General features: G+C 40.6%; 3 protein-coding genes across 3 annotated transcripts; 2 read left to right on the forward strand and 1 right to left on the reverse strand.

Annotated features, from left to right (window-relative positions):
• The first annotated feature begins 928 nt into the window (after positions 1 to 928).
• On the forward strand, positions 929 to 6,070 carry LOC103969455 (probable protein phosphatase 2C 57). The gene is made up of 4 exons (XM_009382982.3): positions 929 to 1,334; positions 3,674 to 3,877; positions 4,168 to 4,379; positions 5,230 to 6,070. The coding sequence occupies exons 1-4, from the start codon at positions 1,170 to 1,172 to the stop codon at positions 5,801 to 5,803; spliced, it is 1,155 nt and encodes a 384-aa protein (XP_009381257.2). The 5' UTR covers positions 929 to 1,169; the 3' UTR covers positions 5,804 to 6,070.
• A 1,641-nt stretch (positions 6,071 to 7,711) lies between these two features.
• LOC103969456 (glycine-rich RNA-binding protein RZ1B) lies at positions 7,712 to 15,275 on the reverse strand. The gene is made up of 9 exons (XM_009382983.3): positions 15,061 to 15,275; positions 13,410 to 13,508; positions 12,834 to 13,270; positions 11,512 to 11,578; positions 11,347 to 11,400; positions 10,202 to 10,270; positions 9,976 to 10,041; positions 9,807 to 9,875; positions 7,712 to 8,030 (listed from the first exon to the last, which is right to left on the reverse strand). The coding sequence occupies exons 1-9, from the start codon at positions 15,169 to 15,171 to the stop codon at positions 7,941 to 7,943; spliced, it is 1,062 nt and encodes a 353-aa protein (XP_009381258.2). The 5' UTR covers positions 15,172 to 15,275; the 3' UTR covers positions 7,712 to 7,940.
• Positions 15,276 to 15,413: 138 nt separating this feature from the next.
• On the forward strand, positions 15,414 to 17,816 carry LOC108951553 (pentatricopeptide repeat-containing protein At1g08070, chloroplastic-like). Its single transcript, XM_018819679.2, has one exon. It carries the CDS (start codon positions 15,566 to 15,568, stop codon positions 17,639 to 17,641), a length of 2,076 nt encoding a protein of 691 aa, XP_018675224.2. The 5' UTR covers positions 15,414 to 15,565; the 3' UTR covers positions 17,642 to 17,816.
• The last annotated feature ends 25 nt before the right edge of the window (positions 17,817 to 17,841 follow it).

Raw genomic sequence — 17,841 nt, forward strand, 5'->3', positions numbered from 1 at the left:
TTTGGCTCACTTACATTATTTAAAAAAAGCACTATAGTATTATTTTTTAGGTACAGAGTTATTAAAAAAATTATTATAAATGATCATTTATAGTATTTCACATAGGTTTAATAGTATTTTTATTACTGTAATTAAAACACTATAACAAATTAATTTTTAGTCCCTATTTGGATGGTGAAATTGCTGTGCAATATAATTGAAATAAATAAATGCTATGGGAGATGAACTTGGGTTGGTAGTAGATAGATATGCTGTCAAATCTTAATCTATGTTCAGCAAATATACTTGAAATAAATACTTATCCTTTCATTGCACTCTCACCAATATAGTGTGGCATATACACACCACAATATAATGTGACAGAGAGAGAAGAGAAAAAACCAAATTTGACCGTGAGACGTCCGGTCCGGTCCGGTCCGGGTGAACATCCCTCGGACCGTTTCGTGACCGTATCGTACATCATCCATATGAACAGGAATTGCATGACGAATCAAATCCCGACACCTCATCACCGTCCTCTACGTACGCATACATAAAAGCTAGTCAAAAGCAAAAGCTACTCGCATTCATACCAACGAGATGGGTACATTTGTCACGTCGGGGAAGCCGCATCGGCGATCTCATCTTTCAAGCTCGTGCCAACATATACACGAGACAACATCCCATCCGTTGCCTGATGAATCCAACGGTGTGTATTCATTCCTATAATATTTATATGCGACCGATCATTACACGTTTCTTACAATGTGGACGCGTGTCGGACCAGGAAGGCACCGCAGGCCGGCGACGTCCATGAACCGTCGGATGCGAGTGGTTTCGCTCCGAAAGGGCCAATTGCAAACACGGTTTCCAACGAGTTCGTTGCACGGGATCCGGACGACTGGCCCTTCTCGAGTACCAAAGCGTACCTACGTTCTGCGTTTGCGCTGTGCCGCTGTCGTGTGCCAGCAAGCGAGCCCTAAAAAGGGCGGAGGGGCCTTTCGTTTAGCCTTTTGCGTGAGGATCGAGGGAGGAGGCGTGCCCTAACGCTTTCGTTCTTTGGCTCGTTGCGATCGGTGGTTTTCTCTCTGTTCCGTTCTTCTTTTTGTCTTCGTCGCTTCGGGCGGGCGTTTCTTTTCGGGGTCGGCCTTGTGGAGCTGATCGAGAGGGAGAAGGTGGGATGTGAAGAGATGGAAGGGAGCCTCGGAGATGGAGGTGGTGGCGCTGTAGGAAAGAATGGGGAACGAAGCGACGGACGGCCGCCGAACCCTTTCGCTGGTGCGTATCGGCAGAGCTACGACGTGGCCCTTGGCGGATCCCCTGGCGGGGCAACTCTCATTCGCCATGGCTCTCTTGTACGTCTCATTCCTTCTCTTCTCTCTTTATATCTTAGGTCGCTATATTTTGGCCTGAATGATGTCGTGCCCGTCGAGATTTAGTTTTCGGTCTTGCTATCTTATGTTATTTTACGTTGATAGTATCAGATCTTTTAATAAGCAACTGAGAAGTGTGTTCTTGCGGTTCTTATGTCTACCTTTTCTCGTTTTAGATTAAAATGGGTGTTAAAGATCTAAGCTTTAGGTTTCTCTCCGTTGTATTCTTATTTTTGCGTCTTTTGTTTCTGTTCCTCGGTTTTTCTTTATTTCAGGATTCTGAAGATTTGCCCTACATGGAATGTCCACCATGCTTGAAATTGTTCCCGACTTACGTCATTGTGTAATAGATCTGGGGTTTGTGATCAATTTTTTGTGAATTTAGTTTTTTTTTAGTTAGATGATTTCCTCCAAAATCTTCCTTTTTTTTCCTTTTTGGTGGTCAGACTGTATAGAAAAAGCCCGTGATATGCTGATTTGGATAACGTTAAAGAATGGAGTGAAATGAAGCTAAATGCTTGTGAATGAGGAAAGTAGTGCTCTTCGCTTTGGATCAATTAGGATTAATTTCGTTAATGAGATATAAATTTCACATACATTACACCACCTAGCTGTATAGATAGCTAGGTGGTATAATGTATGTGTAATTCATATGGACTTTATGAGATTGTATCATAAATTGTGTGTTATGCCGACATCCAGCGAGAACATATTGGTTCATGATAATTGAAAATATGATGGCTAGATGGAATATACTAAAGGATTTAGTTATTTCATTAACATGGTGCTGGTTAGATGGTGACACACCTAAAAGATGGATAAACTTAGCTCAGTAAAATGCTATGAAGGCCAAGCCACAATGGTTTGAAAAGCTGCCTTGATGTAAGTGGTCAAGATTCTGTATGGGGCATATGCTATATTCAAGTGCATATGTGATAGATGTTAAAAGGTTTAACAAAATGGAATCATTTTGAGCCATAAGATACATGGAAAGTTGAGCATCATGAAATCACTTTCTACGCCATGTTTTATACTACTAAAATGATATAATCACATTAGGGAGGAAGTAAACGTAGACCCCATATCGCAATCACATAGGGTTGCAGGTGTTAGGTTGTCTTTTTTCCTCGACTTCAGAAGAATTTTGTTTGTTCGGATTTTTTTTGCCAATATGATAAGTTACTGCATGACAGTATCGCAGGATTCTATCTCTCCATTGCCTACATATTTTGTTGAAGACGAAACTGGTTGAAAATAGAATACAAATAATTTGTTATGGTTGATGATATTACTAGACAGGAAATAACGAAAATTGAACTTTATTGAAGATTCTGTCCAATGAATGAAGTTAAGATTTTTGTAAATAGGCATTACACGTGAAATGAATCTGTAAGCATATTGTTTCCAAAAGAAGAAAGGTGGATGATTGATTACTTTTAGTAGTCACAGGCCTGTGTGTCCATATATGCAGCTGCATAGTGGATCCATAGTTATGAAGCATTTAAGTCCTATGTGAAACAGTACATGATTGTATACACATTCGAGGCTATGAACACTGCATTTTTGGAACATTTGTAAACCACATGCAGTTAGTAGGCAGAATGTTAACATTCAAGTGGCAGAAGTTTTCTGTTGTTATAGGATTGCCACATAAGAAAGTTCTGGAAAAGATCTTTCTCAAAGGCCATGTTATTTAGAGTTAACATTCAAGTGGTGCATCCCATCGATTTCAATTTGATACTGCTTCTTGGACTGTTTTTAGATGATAGATAACATATTGAAACTAGTGGTATTTGGGATTTTATTTTGCAAGAAAGAAAAAATAACATATAGCTCTCACAAGGAAAAGAGTTATGCAAGATGAATATACAAGCTGATGACGACAGAAATTTGTGCACTAGGATAATACATTTTCATGGGGTTCTGTAGACGTGTCATCTTGTCTTGGGCATTTTTGTGAATTAATTGGTTCCTTTCTTTTCTTTTTGGCTGATATTTCATTGTTAGTGTGAGAGTTCTCTGACCTGTCAGTTTACTTGATGCATGCAGCTGAATCTATGTTGAGAATTTGATAGATGAATAACAGCTCATCAATGGACTATATTGTGGTAGACATGCTGCTGTCAGGTCTCATGTTATCAACAAAGTATTATCGCAAATGATGATGTTACAACATAATAGAGAATTTGCTTAAATAGATTTTTTTTAATTATCTCGATAAATTTCCATTTAGCTTCAATATTGCCACAGTGATTCTGTGATTAAATAGATTGCCTCAGTTTCCCCTTGTCCTTGTGTCATAACAAAAGTTAGTGCTGCAGACAAAGACAGAGGGACTGGATGTTCCTGTGGAGGATGAGAAAAGCAATGAAGATTTTGAAACTGACTTTCTCCCGATTGTGCGATCTGGGGCTTGGGCTGATATAGGAATCCGGCCGACAATGGAGGATGCCTATGTTTGCTGTGATAATTTCATACAAGAGTATGGGCTCAAGAATTCTGGAGGGCCTAATGCATTCTATGGGGTATGTATATATACATTTTTAATTTTATGTAGGGTTTTTCCCACAAGTATACCAAACTTTCTACAGCTTGGTGTTGACCACTTACCAAAGAAAATGCATGCGTAGTTATTAGCATGGCGCCAAGCTGGGACAGCATTATGTTTAATTTAGTCCTCGCTTGCAAATATTGATACTGTGACATAGATCACTAGGTCTACTTTCTTTTTTGTCATTTTCTTAATCTACACCAATATGTTCCTGGATTGTTACCTGTTGCTAACTTTGATTATGTAAGCACTCGCTCTTAATAGGTTTTTGATGGGCATGGTGGAAAGCATGCTGCAGATTTTGCTTGCAGCAATTTGCCTAGATTTCTCTTAGAGGATGAGGATTTTCCAGGAGAGATTGAAAGAGCGGTTGCTTCTGCATTCTTGCAGACAGATACTGCTTTTGCAGAGGCCTGCTCTGTCAACTCTTCTCTTGCTTCTGGTACAACCGCACTGGCTGCACTAGTTGTTGGAAGGTCAGGTCTTGTTTACTTTTTTCTTTTTAGAGTCTTTTTTTCTTGATATCTTCCTCTTTCTTAAGACTCATTTTGGGGATTTCTCGTGGCAATGGCATCAAGTTTATCAATACATAATGTTTTCTCGTGCTTATTTGTATCAAAAGTGGGTTTTGCTACCCTTTGAACTGACTGCTCTGGAAGATCTCCCCTGGTGGTTCATAAAGTTTGAATTCCCATCCCTGATCATCCTGAAATTTCTCTTTATTTTTCCTCAAAATGCAAACTTGGCCAGACAAGTAATGTTTTCATTCTACGTTTGTGGTTTCTTTCAGATTAATTTTATGCTTTTTCCCTTTTGAAAAGTGTCATTCAAGTTGACACCTGACTCATTCCTTAAAAAGGTGTCTGCTTAGAATCGTCAGACTAAGATCATTATCATCAGCTAGTTCTGCTTGTGAATACTGTTTGCTCTTGTTTCCATTCTCACCACTTCTTTGTGGTCATTTAATTTTTCTTTATACTAACTACTATAAAATCATGGAGGTAGTCCATTCGATCTGTTGTCTTGGATGGGATATGTGCTAAGAAATAATTGTTTGTCAATGTCGAGCACGTATCTTTGTCATCATTAATATGTTTTAATTATATTTCTTCATACACAAAACTTAATTGTCATACATGCATTTTTTGGTTCATTGTGATTGTTACAGGTGGCTGTAAACCATGCAGAAGATTTTTGAAATCTACTAAATCCAAGTTTTCTTCATACACAAAACATTATATATGTTTGCTTCGTGCTTTCAATTCAATTCAGTTCATGTTGTCAAGAAATCCACTTCTCTTAGATGTTGTCGTCTTTGTTGTACAGGTCACTGGTGGTCGCTAATGCCGGAGATTGCCGTGCCGTTCTTTGCCGCCGTGGAAAGGCCATCGACATGTCGCACGACCACAAACCGGATCGCAGTGAAGAGAGGGAACGGATTGAAGCTTTGGGGGGATTCGTCTGTGATGACTATCTCAACGGTCTGCTTAACGTGGCCCGTGCCATCGGGGACTGGCACGTCGACGGGATGAAGGATCGGGACGGCTTGGGGCCTCTCAGCGCCGAACCTGAGGTGATGACAAGGAGGCTAACGGAGGAGGACGAGTTTCTGATCCTGGGATGTGATGGCTTCTGGGATGTCTTCCGTAGCCAGAACGCCGTGGACTTGGCGCGCCGAAAGCTCCAAGAGCACAACGATCCGACCACATGCTGTAAGGAGCTCGTCGACGAAGCGCTGAAGAGGGAGAGCAGCGACAATCTCGCTGTGGTTTTGGTGTGCTTCCAAACCAAGCCGCCGCCGGTCATGACTGCTCCGCGGCCTCGAGTTCGGAGGAGTATATCAGGAGAGGGGCTTAGGGAGTTGCAGAGCTTTCTAGATAGACTGGCTGATGGAGCGTAGTAAGGATTCAGTGTCGACAACCTTGTGATCCAAACCCTACCCATAGGGTGGATTTTAGATGAGCTCATGTTTTTTGCCTTCCTTTGGTGAGATTTGTTATTGGTTGGTTCAACTGTAGCATATGCGGTGGCTCATTGTCTGTCATCTGCAGTGAGTTTCTTTTAGCCCTCAACTGTAGTAGGCATATGGTATTGGCATAAGCATTTATTATCTTTAGGTTCATTGTTAATTCCATCGACGGTCACAATTTAAGACTTGTGCTGAAAATTTTGGTGGGTGTGGTGGTGTATTAGTTTCTTAAAAAGATTAAAAAAATTTTATAATATAAGTTATATATTGGATGGTATTGTTTTATACATGATTTGCATCAGACATATCATTTTGATTTACTAAGGTCTGTATGTATTAAAAGGGAGCTAATTACATACAGTTAGATCTCTTTAGTATTATGATTGTTAGATTTTAAAATTTTTTATGAAAGTGAAACATCTAACCTTATTTACTCTAATATTATCAACGGAAATATGAAAATAATAAACAAAAAAATAATTTTAATATTCCAATTGATGGTGGTGAATGATATGAATGATGACAAATAACGATGTTGCTAGGGGTTGCAGGTGTTTGTTGTGGATGAGGAGGAAGAGCGACGACGAGAGGTGACGATCACTCTGCATTTGTATCGACGTCAACGTAATTGCATAGTGACATATTAATGTAGCTATTGATATTTGCATTTACGTCGGCGTTGACATAGTTGTTGAGCGACAAAAGGATCACTTGACATCTACATCAATGTCAATGTAGATATAGATCAACACTTGATGTCTCTTGATAATTGCGTCGATGTAGATGCAGATGCCGCGTGATTCTTTCGTCGCTCGATAATTGCGTCAACACATCGCTCGGTAATTGTGTTGGCATCGACACATATGTAAAACGACTCTCATCTCTCGTTGCCGCTATCCCTCCTCATCCACAACCACCTGCGACCTCCAGCGATATCGTCGTCCACCACCACCGACAGTGTTTGCCGACACTAACTGAAACATTAAAATTAATGTTTTGTTTATTATTTTTGTATCGATAAAATCAACGATATTAGAGTAAATGGATTTAGATGTAACTATAAAGATTTCAATATAAATTTTATAAGTTTAAAGATCGAGATACTAAACACACAGGATAATCTATAATTAGACCATTAAAAAAGATTAATTGGTATAAATATTTTTATATTATTTTCTTTAATAAAAATATAAGGATGTTGCATTTTACATAGGGATGAAGAGATTAAGTCATATATCGTAACTTAATTAGTTTGACTTTTATATTATCCAATATTGTTGTATAGTAATCGTCATTGGTTTTTATTAACAATAGTTGGACGGCCATTGCATAAGACGACGTCTTTTCACCGGTTATTTTGACAAAACGAGAATGGGTAACACTAGGGATGATAGTGATTCATGAATCATGGAATGATTCGTCGGAGGAAAAGACTCCCAACTCTGACCAATTGATGCTTCATGAGCGGCCATCATACATAACAAAAGAGCAGCTGACGGATGCTTTTACTCCATGCAAGTTGAACATGAGCACATAATAAATCAGGCTTTAGCATGTTTTGTTTCATCAAGAAGTGAATCATTGAAGTGGCTTTCCATTTGATGTGAATCTCAAAAATAACATCTCGGAAAGCTCTAAATTTAATGAAAGTGGATTTCGATAAAGAACAGTCTGGCTTCCTTTTCTTTTGACGAGCAAAATGAACACACACCCTAACCCTAGATTTCCAAAGGTCACTTTTCTAGTTATAATACAGGCGAATATATTTGAACTCAGCAAATCTTTCGGACGATGCCAACTCAAGAACATAATGGTGTTATCAGCTGCTTTAATGAGAACTAACGACAAACACCGTGTAGGCGATTTCATGCATCTGAGTTTTGATGTAACAAGAGAATAACAGGCCATCTTTTTGTGAAAGTTTCAAGAAAAAAAGTTGATATCTGGTTGCAATAGACTGCCAGGAAAAAGATTGGTCTAAAGATCTAACGGACTGCGTATTATGCGCCAGTTCATGAAGAAGTTACTCCTCTAAATGGACAACAATGATACAGATGCCCAGGATTTGTCATACCTGCCCATTGGCATAAAGTGATCCATCTCTTCCACCAGCATCCTCACCCATACCAACATCGGACATTGCCACATCAACGAGAGACTGCAGCATGTTAAGAGCATAATATAAGTCAAGATTTTCGGCACAAGGGTGCATGTAATTTGAAATTCTAAGTGCTGGTGATGCATAAACACCGACTAATTATTCAATATATAAGTGCACAACACATGATGTAAGTCTGGCTGGGCAAGTCAAGCAAAACAATGTCTTTGTTCGGTGCCATCAGTGCATTTTAATATATGTGCAAACTTATATAAGATGCGACATATCCATGAATACAGCAACCTTGTTCGGTTTTCTTCATATTTTTATGTTTTAATTAAAATTTACATTGTAGAAACTAGATCAACCTCGTTCAGTTCTCTTCATATCTGCTTCATCCCTTGTTGATTCTGCTGCCACATCTTCTTTCCCAAAGCATAATCCCACCAAATCCACATCCACCACCATCTTTGCCACGTCATCGATACCTCCACCGCCATTATGATTCACCACGTTCTTTACCACCATCACATTCCGTATTCTACCATCTTTATCATTCTGATGATTAAGCTAGTATCACAACCCTGGATCATCTCATCCACCACCACATTGAATGCTTCACATCATTGTCATATCCCCCATGAACACTAAAACAGCCACCATCATCACAACTCCTTTAAGGTCACATTCCTATCTCTCCATTACAAAATAACAGACAGGCAGAGACTGAAGATATGAAAAAGAGGAAAATCATCGGTATTTGGTGGAAAAGAACCCACTTTGTGATCAACCAGGGGGCCATGGAGGTCCGACTTTGAGTTCACCCTTGATAATTGTAGGTGGACACAAAGGGGCTCTGATGATGGTGGATTGGGAGAACATTTTCAACGACGGATTGAATCTCTGGATTTCTTACAGTGAGAAGAGAAGAGGTGAAAATAGCAGGCGAGGGCAACATGAGCTATTAGAATTAAGGCTTTGAATGAGAAAAAAAGATGCCAAATTAGGCACACCTTTGCCTCTGACCAATCAACAGGCAAATGCAGAATGCCGCAATATGATTTATTATATTAGCTTCATGGAACAAGGTTAGATGGTCATGATCCAATTTGGACAAGAAATCCTCAGCCTTCCTGGCAGATCACCAATGAATTCACACCTAAAACTCGAGGTCAACCTAAAGGAGAATGAGACTTGAGGTTGAAAATACAACATTTTGGACATATTATGGTTCAAATATAATTTCCGGTATCTTGCATAGATGGTGAATTCCCTGTGTCATTTGAAGGCTAGAAACCAGCAAAGGCCAACAAAAGATGCAGGGTCTATGTAGGGCGGCCAGCTGAATAGCCTGGGATTAAAGCTTCTCCTATGTGGATCTGCACTCGAATGGAAAATGATTCCTCACCACCGGAAAAAGGAGTGGGGTTCATCAAGAATGGTAATTTTAGAATATGTAAATATCCAATATTACTTTTGCTTCCATCATCATCAATACCCTCTAGCAGTACATGTGAATACACAATATCATGACCAACACCAAAAAATACCACTTAGCATGCACTATTTCTCTTCCTTTCACCTGTCAAACTAGAAAATCTCTGATTTCAATTGCTTCTTCTGCAATATACAAGTGTTTGCTACTGTAGCAACACTTCTGCCTCTTACAGACTGAGATTGCCCTGGCCATAGCCAGTAATCTCTCATCTCAATGTTTATACTTATTTTCCCTAACAGAAGAAACGAAACTGCTTTCTATCAGGAATACAGTACATTACTTTCCTTATACTGCTTTTGAATAACTTAAAAAGGAATAGGTATCCACTACAAACTAACCTGGAGTTCGTGCTCAGAGCTTTTGAGCCTTTCAGTATAGTCCTGAGCTCGAGCAAAGCAAGAATGCAGCTGAACAAAGGTTTTTAGAAAAGAATATTCATGTCAATTTTTCGATTTGAGTACTGGACAGGAAAAATAAAAAACGTGCTGTTTGGATAAACTTATGTACCTTCATCAGCATCGACTGCCTTTGATAGGTAAGCTTCTTCGCAGCCGCCAATGCATCCTCTAGTTTCTGTACTTGTGAAGTGTATCAATCAGGCAAAGAATTGATAATGCAAATAAACGAAAATTGATTTGACTGTTTAAATGGAAAGGGACACAAATAACAAACAAAGTTTAGATAGGATGCAATTGCAGCTGATGACAGCACTAGCGAGCAAAATTGTAATTACCTGATATTTCATTTGTAAATCTGAAATAAGATGCTGTTTCTCATCGATCTTCTCCCCAACAATAGTAAGCTGATTGAACACAAGATTAACACATTTTTCAGGAGAAAATACTAAATTAACAATCAGAAACAAATAATATTGTGCAGCAATTTTTGGAAAAATAGGGCCATGAACAAGCATATCTTGATAGCTATCCACATGGCTTGTTTACTAAAAAATAAGATGTTCTCAATGAAAAGGATAAAATATTTGGCAAATAAACTATGAAGCTCAAATTAACATGTAATGGAACTAGGGCACAGTTCATGTAATATATGGTTATTATCTTAAGAACATATTTAATATATGAGGAATATGAGCAATTCAAGTTTCTTCTAATAAAGTTATATGTGCCAGTATGAACATTTCCTCAGGGTTGGCCAAAGATCTTAGCTGATGGTTGGGCCGTTCTGTAACCCGGAAATAGGTCTGCGAGATAGTACTTTACAAAGTCAGAGCAGTAGAACAGATAACTTCACATTCGTGGAATATTCTTTCTTTTCGATACAGGGGCAATTTAGTTTTATTTTGTCTTTGGAGTAAAATTACTTATTTAGGACGTTTTTGCAAATGTAATAAGTTGTCATATGAGAGCAATCTCTTTGTTTCTATACAAATTGTCAAATTTAGTCAAGAAGAAAAAGGGAATCAAACTAATATGAGACATGATTGGAAATGATCGATTGAAGATTCTCAATGGAAGATCTCACAAATATGAAAGATCTTTTTAAGCAAAAGATACAAGTGAAGATTCTCTAAATTTGGTAGATGGGATGATTGATTCCTTGATGTAAGAAACTAAAATTTCTCTATTTGTATTTTTTTCTCTTAGGAACTATAAAAAGGCAAAAGAGTTATATCTTACAATAATCATATTTTAGAAAAACAAAATATTTTCCATGCTTTCATCCTTCATCAGATTTGATATAAAGGCACTCGTCTTACATCACTTAATAATAACTATGCAGACAAATATATTATGATGATGACCATAAAGATACAAAGTGAAAACAATCCATTATAACCCATTCCAGGAATGAAGCAACTTAATATATACGTTAAAATCATGCATTATTAACTCTAAAATAAGCCAGACAATGAAGCACCTCCTTTTGAAGATCCTCCCGTCTTTGAATGGATAACTCCAGCTTCTCTTTCACCTGGTCAAACATTACAAAATGGACAAGAAAGAATGAAGTAATACAGCAGAACTCGATGTCGCTCATGAGAATGAATCTAAATAAACAAACATTAAGTTAATGGTCTTTCACCTGGCCGTAATAATCATCACTAGAATTTGATGATAAATCTCTGCTTGGATGCTCATTGAAATCAGCACTGTTGAGATTAGCAAACCGAAGTCAACAAATGTTTCAGAATTCACCATATTGTCAAACAGAGACAATATACACCAAAAAGTGAACTTGCAGTACATTTGGATCCGAAAGAACCAAAATCAAACAGCGACAAGATATTAAAAAAATGGCAAGATGAAGCAAACTACTCAAGAGTGTTTCCAGTCTAACTGGAGTTGACCTATTGTCAGGGGAGGTCCAAGCACACCTGAAAGGGCAATGGATGGGAAACCATGATTTATATCTCACAGTTACACCATGTTCACATAAAGATCAATCACCTAATTTTTAGGACAACAAAAGAAAATAATATTGTGGTAAGCAAGAAAAAGAATGAACACCAATAAGAACAAAAAACAAACTAAATACAAAATAAAAATCCCAATATAATCATAAAAAGAGTGACCCAATGCATAAGGCTCTCGCCAAACCAGCATGTGAGGCGAGTCAATGTATGAAACCTTACCACTTCAAGCAAATAAACTATTTTCACCAACACAAGCATTAATTTTAAAACAAGAACTATCAACAATCATGGAAGCCTATTAGAAAAAGGTAAAGGCTAAAAATATAACAACTTTACCTTATGAATATACTGAACCTGGTCTGGGTAAAAAACTAAACACAAAACGAGACCTAAACTTTAATGTGGCTTAGGTTGAAATGATGCTCTACAGTCCACTCATATAACCTAGGGTCTAAGGGCCTTAGGAACACTGGTCCTCTTGTCATGTGTCTCTCCCAGTGCAAATTCTTGCAAACCAAAAATTTAAGGAGTGTCAGTCTTGTGCAAGCTACATACTCAGGTGTCCAAGCTCAAGGTCTTTTTATTTTTGATGTCAAGTTTCCAGGAAAATTTTTCACTATTAAATTTAGACTATACTAAGTATATAACTTGGATAAGACCAAGGGCTGTCAAACGCAACCATTAAATTTATATTTTTTTCATTAATTACTCCAAGGAAAAAAGTATCTTTTAACTTTCTTTCCCAATTAACTTTATTTCTATGTACAAGGAAATTCATGTCAACAAAATGAGAAAACTACATTTGCTTGGCGAGAATAATATGAAAATTGACTAAAAACAGAAGATTGAATATCTTTTGACAGGTGAGAACCGCTGCAGTCACAGTGTATCTGTCTTTCTAACAATCTTTGAAATATACACACCGACTCATAGCAGGTAAGACGGTATGTAAACCTAACAATATTAATGACAAAATAATCTCAGAGATTACCCATTTTTTTGTCTCAGTTGTTGCTCCTTATCCATGTCTTTGCCTCCATCATGATCTTTAGTTTTGTCCACATCTCTATCATGGTCCCAGTCCATGTCACGATCCCCTTCCCAATCTCGATCATGGCCTCCTGGATGCTCATGGTCATCGCCTTCTCTATCTCGATCTTGATCCAAAGGGTGTGATCTTGCTCGATCAAAGTTACGTCCACGCTCAATATCTATTTCTCTTTCCCTTTGTCTATCATGATCTCGGGACCGCTCATCATTTCTATCTAGGTACCGAAATCTGTCCCGCATATGATCCCTCTCTCTTTCCCTGCCCCTCTCCCAATCATCATCCCTATCAGAATCTCGATGGAAATTTTCACGATGAAAGTTTGGCCTTCCACCCCTTGAATGAACTTCATTTACTCTTACAACTCTTCCTCCAATTTTCTGGTTAAGAAATTTAAACATCAATAGCTCAACTATAAAAGGTAGCAACATTTGTTTTTATGTTCACATCAGACTAACAAGACAGTACCGGAAACACATTATTTAAATGCCCTATTTGGATAGAGAGCAAGAAACATACCCTGCCATTCATGTCCATAATAGCATCAACAGCTGACCTAGGGTTTCTAAATGTAACAAACCCATAGCATTTTCCTCCAACTTGTCGATCATTTATTATCTGCAGTCGAAGAATTGCATGATAAGAATAACAGCTGTCTGTGAAATAAGAGTTTTTTACTGTTTAAAAGAAGATTTCATGGAAAAGATTATGGCAATGATGAAGTTACATACAAAAAGTTGATGTATAATAATTACACTCCCTCATATTTATTTACAAGAAAGAGGAAGATTAAGAGCATATAGCAAATTTGACCAGCTTATGACAAACCATTCTGCAACTGGTATAATGTTTGTCAACACCTTCATGCATATTCACTATTTAGAAAAACAAATGTAGCCCTAAAGATTGGAGAAAGAGATGAAGCGATGGAGTACAAAGCCAACATGGCTACCAAAGATCCTACAAGAGTGGTTTTCAGCAGTGACAGCTGAAATCACCTCTCAGACAGGTTTAATATGAAGAAAATCTCAAACCAAGAATTACAGGCTGGTGGGGGAAACCAAAACAGTTGTTGCATAACAAAGAACAGGAAACTTAGAATTTATAAACAAAAAAAATGTTCCCAAAGCCAGAAGAATTTTCTGATCTAGCAGAGCTCTTCAAGTAGCAATAAAATAGACAGCCAGTCATCAGACTAATGCCATAGTTTTGTTAAGCTTTGTGTTGTTTATCTCAAAAATATCCACTCTAAAGATGCAATATGTCTAAGGCTGCTTCATAACCTCATCCAATGCCAGAGATGACTTCCCACGAAAAAAAAAAAAAAAACACATGCCAGTCGACTGATAGCATAATTGTTGATAATATCTGTACTATCACGAAACAGATACTTTTCTCCACTCCATCAACAGCTCTTACTGCAATATGGTAATTTTTTATTAAAGAAATACCTGTATATTTAGGAAAAAAGGTATCTTCTTGACCTAATTCTGAATCTTGATAGGTAACACTATTACGATCAGTATGACATTCTGAGATTTCTCAGTTCAGAACAGGAACTCGAACTTACTGCCAAACTTTTCTTCTCTAGATGCCTCAGCAAGATACTCTACCATTTGAAAAAATAGCTTTTTTTTTTGCAAACTTCTTTGCTGTTTGAAAAAGAAGACATCTCTTCTCAATTCCAAGTTTTGATGTGCAACACATTACACATTCAAAAGACACCTCCATACAGCAACTCGAATTCACTACCAGTAACCTCATCATGTCCAGATCCTCATCTCAGGGAGGCTCTTCGCAGTGTGCAAATTAGTTAATTTTCATTCAATATTCTTTTTTATTTAGAAAAAAAGGTGTCTTCTTGTAGCATTTCGAGTTTTGACAGGTAACCTAAATCAAGAACAAAATGACACTCTGGATCTCTTCAATTCATCCAGCAAAGAACTCGAATCCTCTATTTTTCAACCCCATATCCTCCGCAATCATTTGCCACCCTCAGGTGACTCCAGGTGCTCAAACAAGTGAGAGTCTAGGGTTTTGGAGAAATCCGACTCCAAGCTCCCTCAAAACCCTAACACGACAACGTGCCATTCGGCTCCCAAAAGAAGCAACTTGAGGAATGAGAAAATAGGAGGGAGCCGGGGAGGAGGAGGAGGGTTAGGTGACGGACCTTGACGTCGACGATGGCGCCGTAGAGGTCGAAAGCACGGCGGAGGTCCTCCTGAGTGCAATCGTAGGGGAGCCCACCAACGTAAATTGACTTCTCGTCGTCCAACGTCATCGCTGCCCCCGCCGAAGCAGATACCTCCTCTTTCCCCTCTCGCGTGCTCCCCTCGCTTCTCTGAGGAGGAGACGGTGAGCTGGGGCAAGAGAACGGCCGAAGAACTTCTTTTAGATCGGCCATTTCATACCTTATCTTGGGCCTGATGGAGTTACGGGCTCAGCCCAAGACTTGTCTCTTACAAGTCCATCACCAAAGCAATACACCATTCCCCTTTATAGTCCTCATCAGCCCATTTCAACTGAAATAACTGCCTCGTCGGCCATGGCGACTCCTCTCCCCTTCACTTCCACCGTCCCTCTTCAACTGAAATAACTGCCTCGTCAGCCATGGCGACTCCTCTCCCCTTCACTTCCACTGTCCCTCTTCAACTGAAATAACTGCCTCGTCAGCCATGGCTACTCCTCTCCCCTTCACTTCCACTGTCCCTCTTCAACCTCCACCGCCAAAGGACCGCCCACCCCACCATCTCCTAGAGAGATGCACCACCATGGCCGAGCTCAAGCGGGTGCACGCCCGAATGATCCGTTCCGGCGTCGCCTTCGCCCCCCTCCCCGCCAGCCATCTCGTCTCCCGTTGTGCCGCCGAAGACTTCGGTTCCCTCGACTATGCCCGCCTCGTGTTCCGACAGATCCCCAGTCCCACCGCCTTCACCTTCAATTCCATAATCCGTGGCTACACCAACAAGAACTTCCCATTGGAGGCCCTCCGCTTCTATGTCGAGCTGATCGAAGGCGGCCTGGTTCCTGATAGCTTCACGTTCCCCTCGCTCTTCAAGTCTTGTGGGTTTCTGGCCGAAGGGAAGCAGCTCCATTGCCATGTGGTCAAGTTTGGGTTCTCCTCGGACATTTATATCCAGAACACGTTGATGAACATGTACGCGGCTCGTGGCTGCTTGACCTCCGCCTGCCAGGTGTTTGAAAAAATGGGTGAGAAGACGGTTGTTTCTTGGGCCACCATGGTTGCTGCTTACACGAGGTCGGACCACTTGTCCGAGGCACTGGATCTTTATCGGCAGATGGAGTCGAAGAACGTAACACCGAATGAGATCGCGCTGGTGAATGTTCTCACGGCTTGTGCGAGAGCAAGAGATCTAGAGACCGGGAAACGGGTTCATAAGTACATCGAAGAGCATCGAATCGGGTTCGATTTGGTCCTCTGGGCGGCGCTTTTGGATGTTTACTGCAAATGTGGTTGCGTTTCGCGTGCTCGACAGCTTTTCGGTGAGATGCCGGAGAGGAACTTGTTTTGTTGGAACATCATGATCAAAGGGCATGTGGAGGATAGCGATTACAAAGAAGCATTGCGATTGTTCCGCGAGATGCAATTCATGGGCATCAAGGCAGATAAGGTGACCATGGCGAGCTTGGTTCAGGCATGCTCTCAGCTCGGTGCGCTCGAGCTCGGGAAATGGTTTCATGTGTACATAGTGCGGGAGAAAGTCGAGGTGGACGTTGTTCTGGGGACTGCTCTGGTGGACATGTACGCGAGGTGTGGGTGCATAGAAAGCGCATTCAAGGTCTTCGGTGATATGCCTCGCAGAGATGTCATGACATGGACAGCCCTCATCGGAGGACTTGCAGTGTGCGGGCACGCGGAGAGAGCGCTGCAGACCTTCCACGAGATGCAGAGGATCGGAGTGAAGCCCGACGCAGTCACCTTCGTCGGCGTGTTGACAGCTTGCAGCCACGCAGGCCTCGTAGACGAAGGCTGCTCCCATTTCGACTCGATGGCGAGCATCTACAACATCCAGCCCAGCGTCGAACACTACGGTTGCATGGTCGATCTGCTGGGTCGAGCCGGTCAGATAGGGAGGGCAGAAGAACTGATAAGAAGCATGCCCATGGCGCCGGATCGCTTTGTGCTCGGAGGCCTCTTGGGCGCTTGCAGAATCCATGGCAACCTTGAGGTGGCCGAGAGGACTGCGCAGAAGCTCATGGAGCTGGACCAGAGGCATGGAGGGACCTACGTGCTGTTATCCAACATCTATGGCTCGTTGCAGAAATGGGATGAGGTTGGCAGAATAAGAGAGCTCATGTCAGAGAGGGACGTGAAGAAGCCACCCGGATGCAGTCTGATAGAGATGGACGGGGAGGTTCATGAGTTCGTCATGGGGGACGAATCACACCCGCAGTCCGCTGAGATTTACGCCATGGTGGAGGACATGATTTCCAGGCTGAAGGAAGCGGGATACGTGCCCAACAAGTCCGAGGTGCTATTGGACATGGACGAGGAGGAGAAGGAGAACGCGTTGTGCCGGCACAGTGAGAAGCTGGCCATTGCCTTCGGGCTCATGAGGACGGCCCCGGGGACGCCGATCCGGATCATGAAGAACCTTCGTGTTTGCGGTGACTGCCATGCTGCAACCAAACTCACATCGAAGGTCTACGGGAGGGAGATCATCGTGCGCGACCGGTGCCGTTTCCATCACTTCAGAGATGGATGTTGTTCTTGCAAAGATTTCTGGTGATCATAACAATTAATATTGATTCTAGTCGTTCGATTTAGAGTGTTGATTCGGTTGAGTAACCCGTAAAGGCTGAGTCGTGTATCCAACAAAGATTCCTTCTACGTTTGGGATATCTGTCTGTAGAATATAGGGGATTCGCTAATGCCAAATGTAATGTGCCTGAGACTTTGATGAATGTACTTTTAGATCTTTCTGATCAA

This window comes from Musa acuminata, chromosome BXJ2-10, assembly GCF_036884655.1.
Source record: "Musa acuminata AAA Group cultivar baxijiao chromosome BXJ2-10, Cavendish_Baxijiao_AAA, whole genome shotgun sequence".
NCBI classification, from domain to species: domain Eukaryota; kingdom Viridiplantae; phylum Streptophyta; class Magnoliopsida; order Zingiberales; family Musaceae; genus Musa; species Musa acuminata.

Coding starts and splice junctions, on each gene's coding strand:
- LOC103969455 (XM_009382982.3), top strand. CDS start 1,170: ATGGAAGGGAGCCTCGGAGATGGAGGTGGTGGCGCTGTAGGAAAGAAT. Junction 1,335..3,673: donor TCATTCGCCATGGCTCTCTT/GTACGTCTCATT, acceptor TTAGTGCTGCAG/ACAAAGACAGAGGGACTGGA. Junction 4,380..5,229: donor GCTGCACTAGTTGTTGGAAG/GTCAGGTCTTGT, acceptor TTTGTTGTACAG/GTCACTGGTGGTCGCTAATG.
- LOC108951553 (XM_018819679.2), top strand. CDS start 15,566: ATGGCTACTCCTCTCCCCTTCACTTCCACTGTCCCTCTTCAACCTCCA.
- LOC103969456 (XM_009382983.3), bottom strand. CDS start 15,171: ATGACGTTGGACGACGAGAAGTCAATTTACGTTGGTGGGCTCCCCTAC. Junction 13,271..13,409: donor TTATGGACATGAATGGCAGG/GTATGTTTCTTG, acceptor TTTCTTAACCAG/AAAATTGGAGGAAGAGTTGT. Junction 8,031..9,806: donor GCTCTGAGCACGAACTCCAG/GTTAGTTTGTAG, acceptor AACATGCTGCAG/TCTCTCGTTGATGTGGCAAT.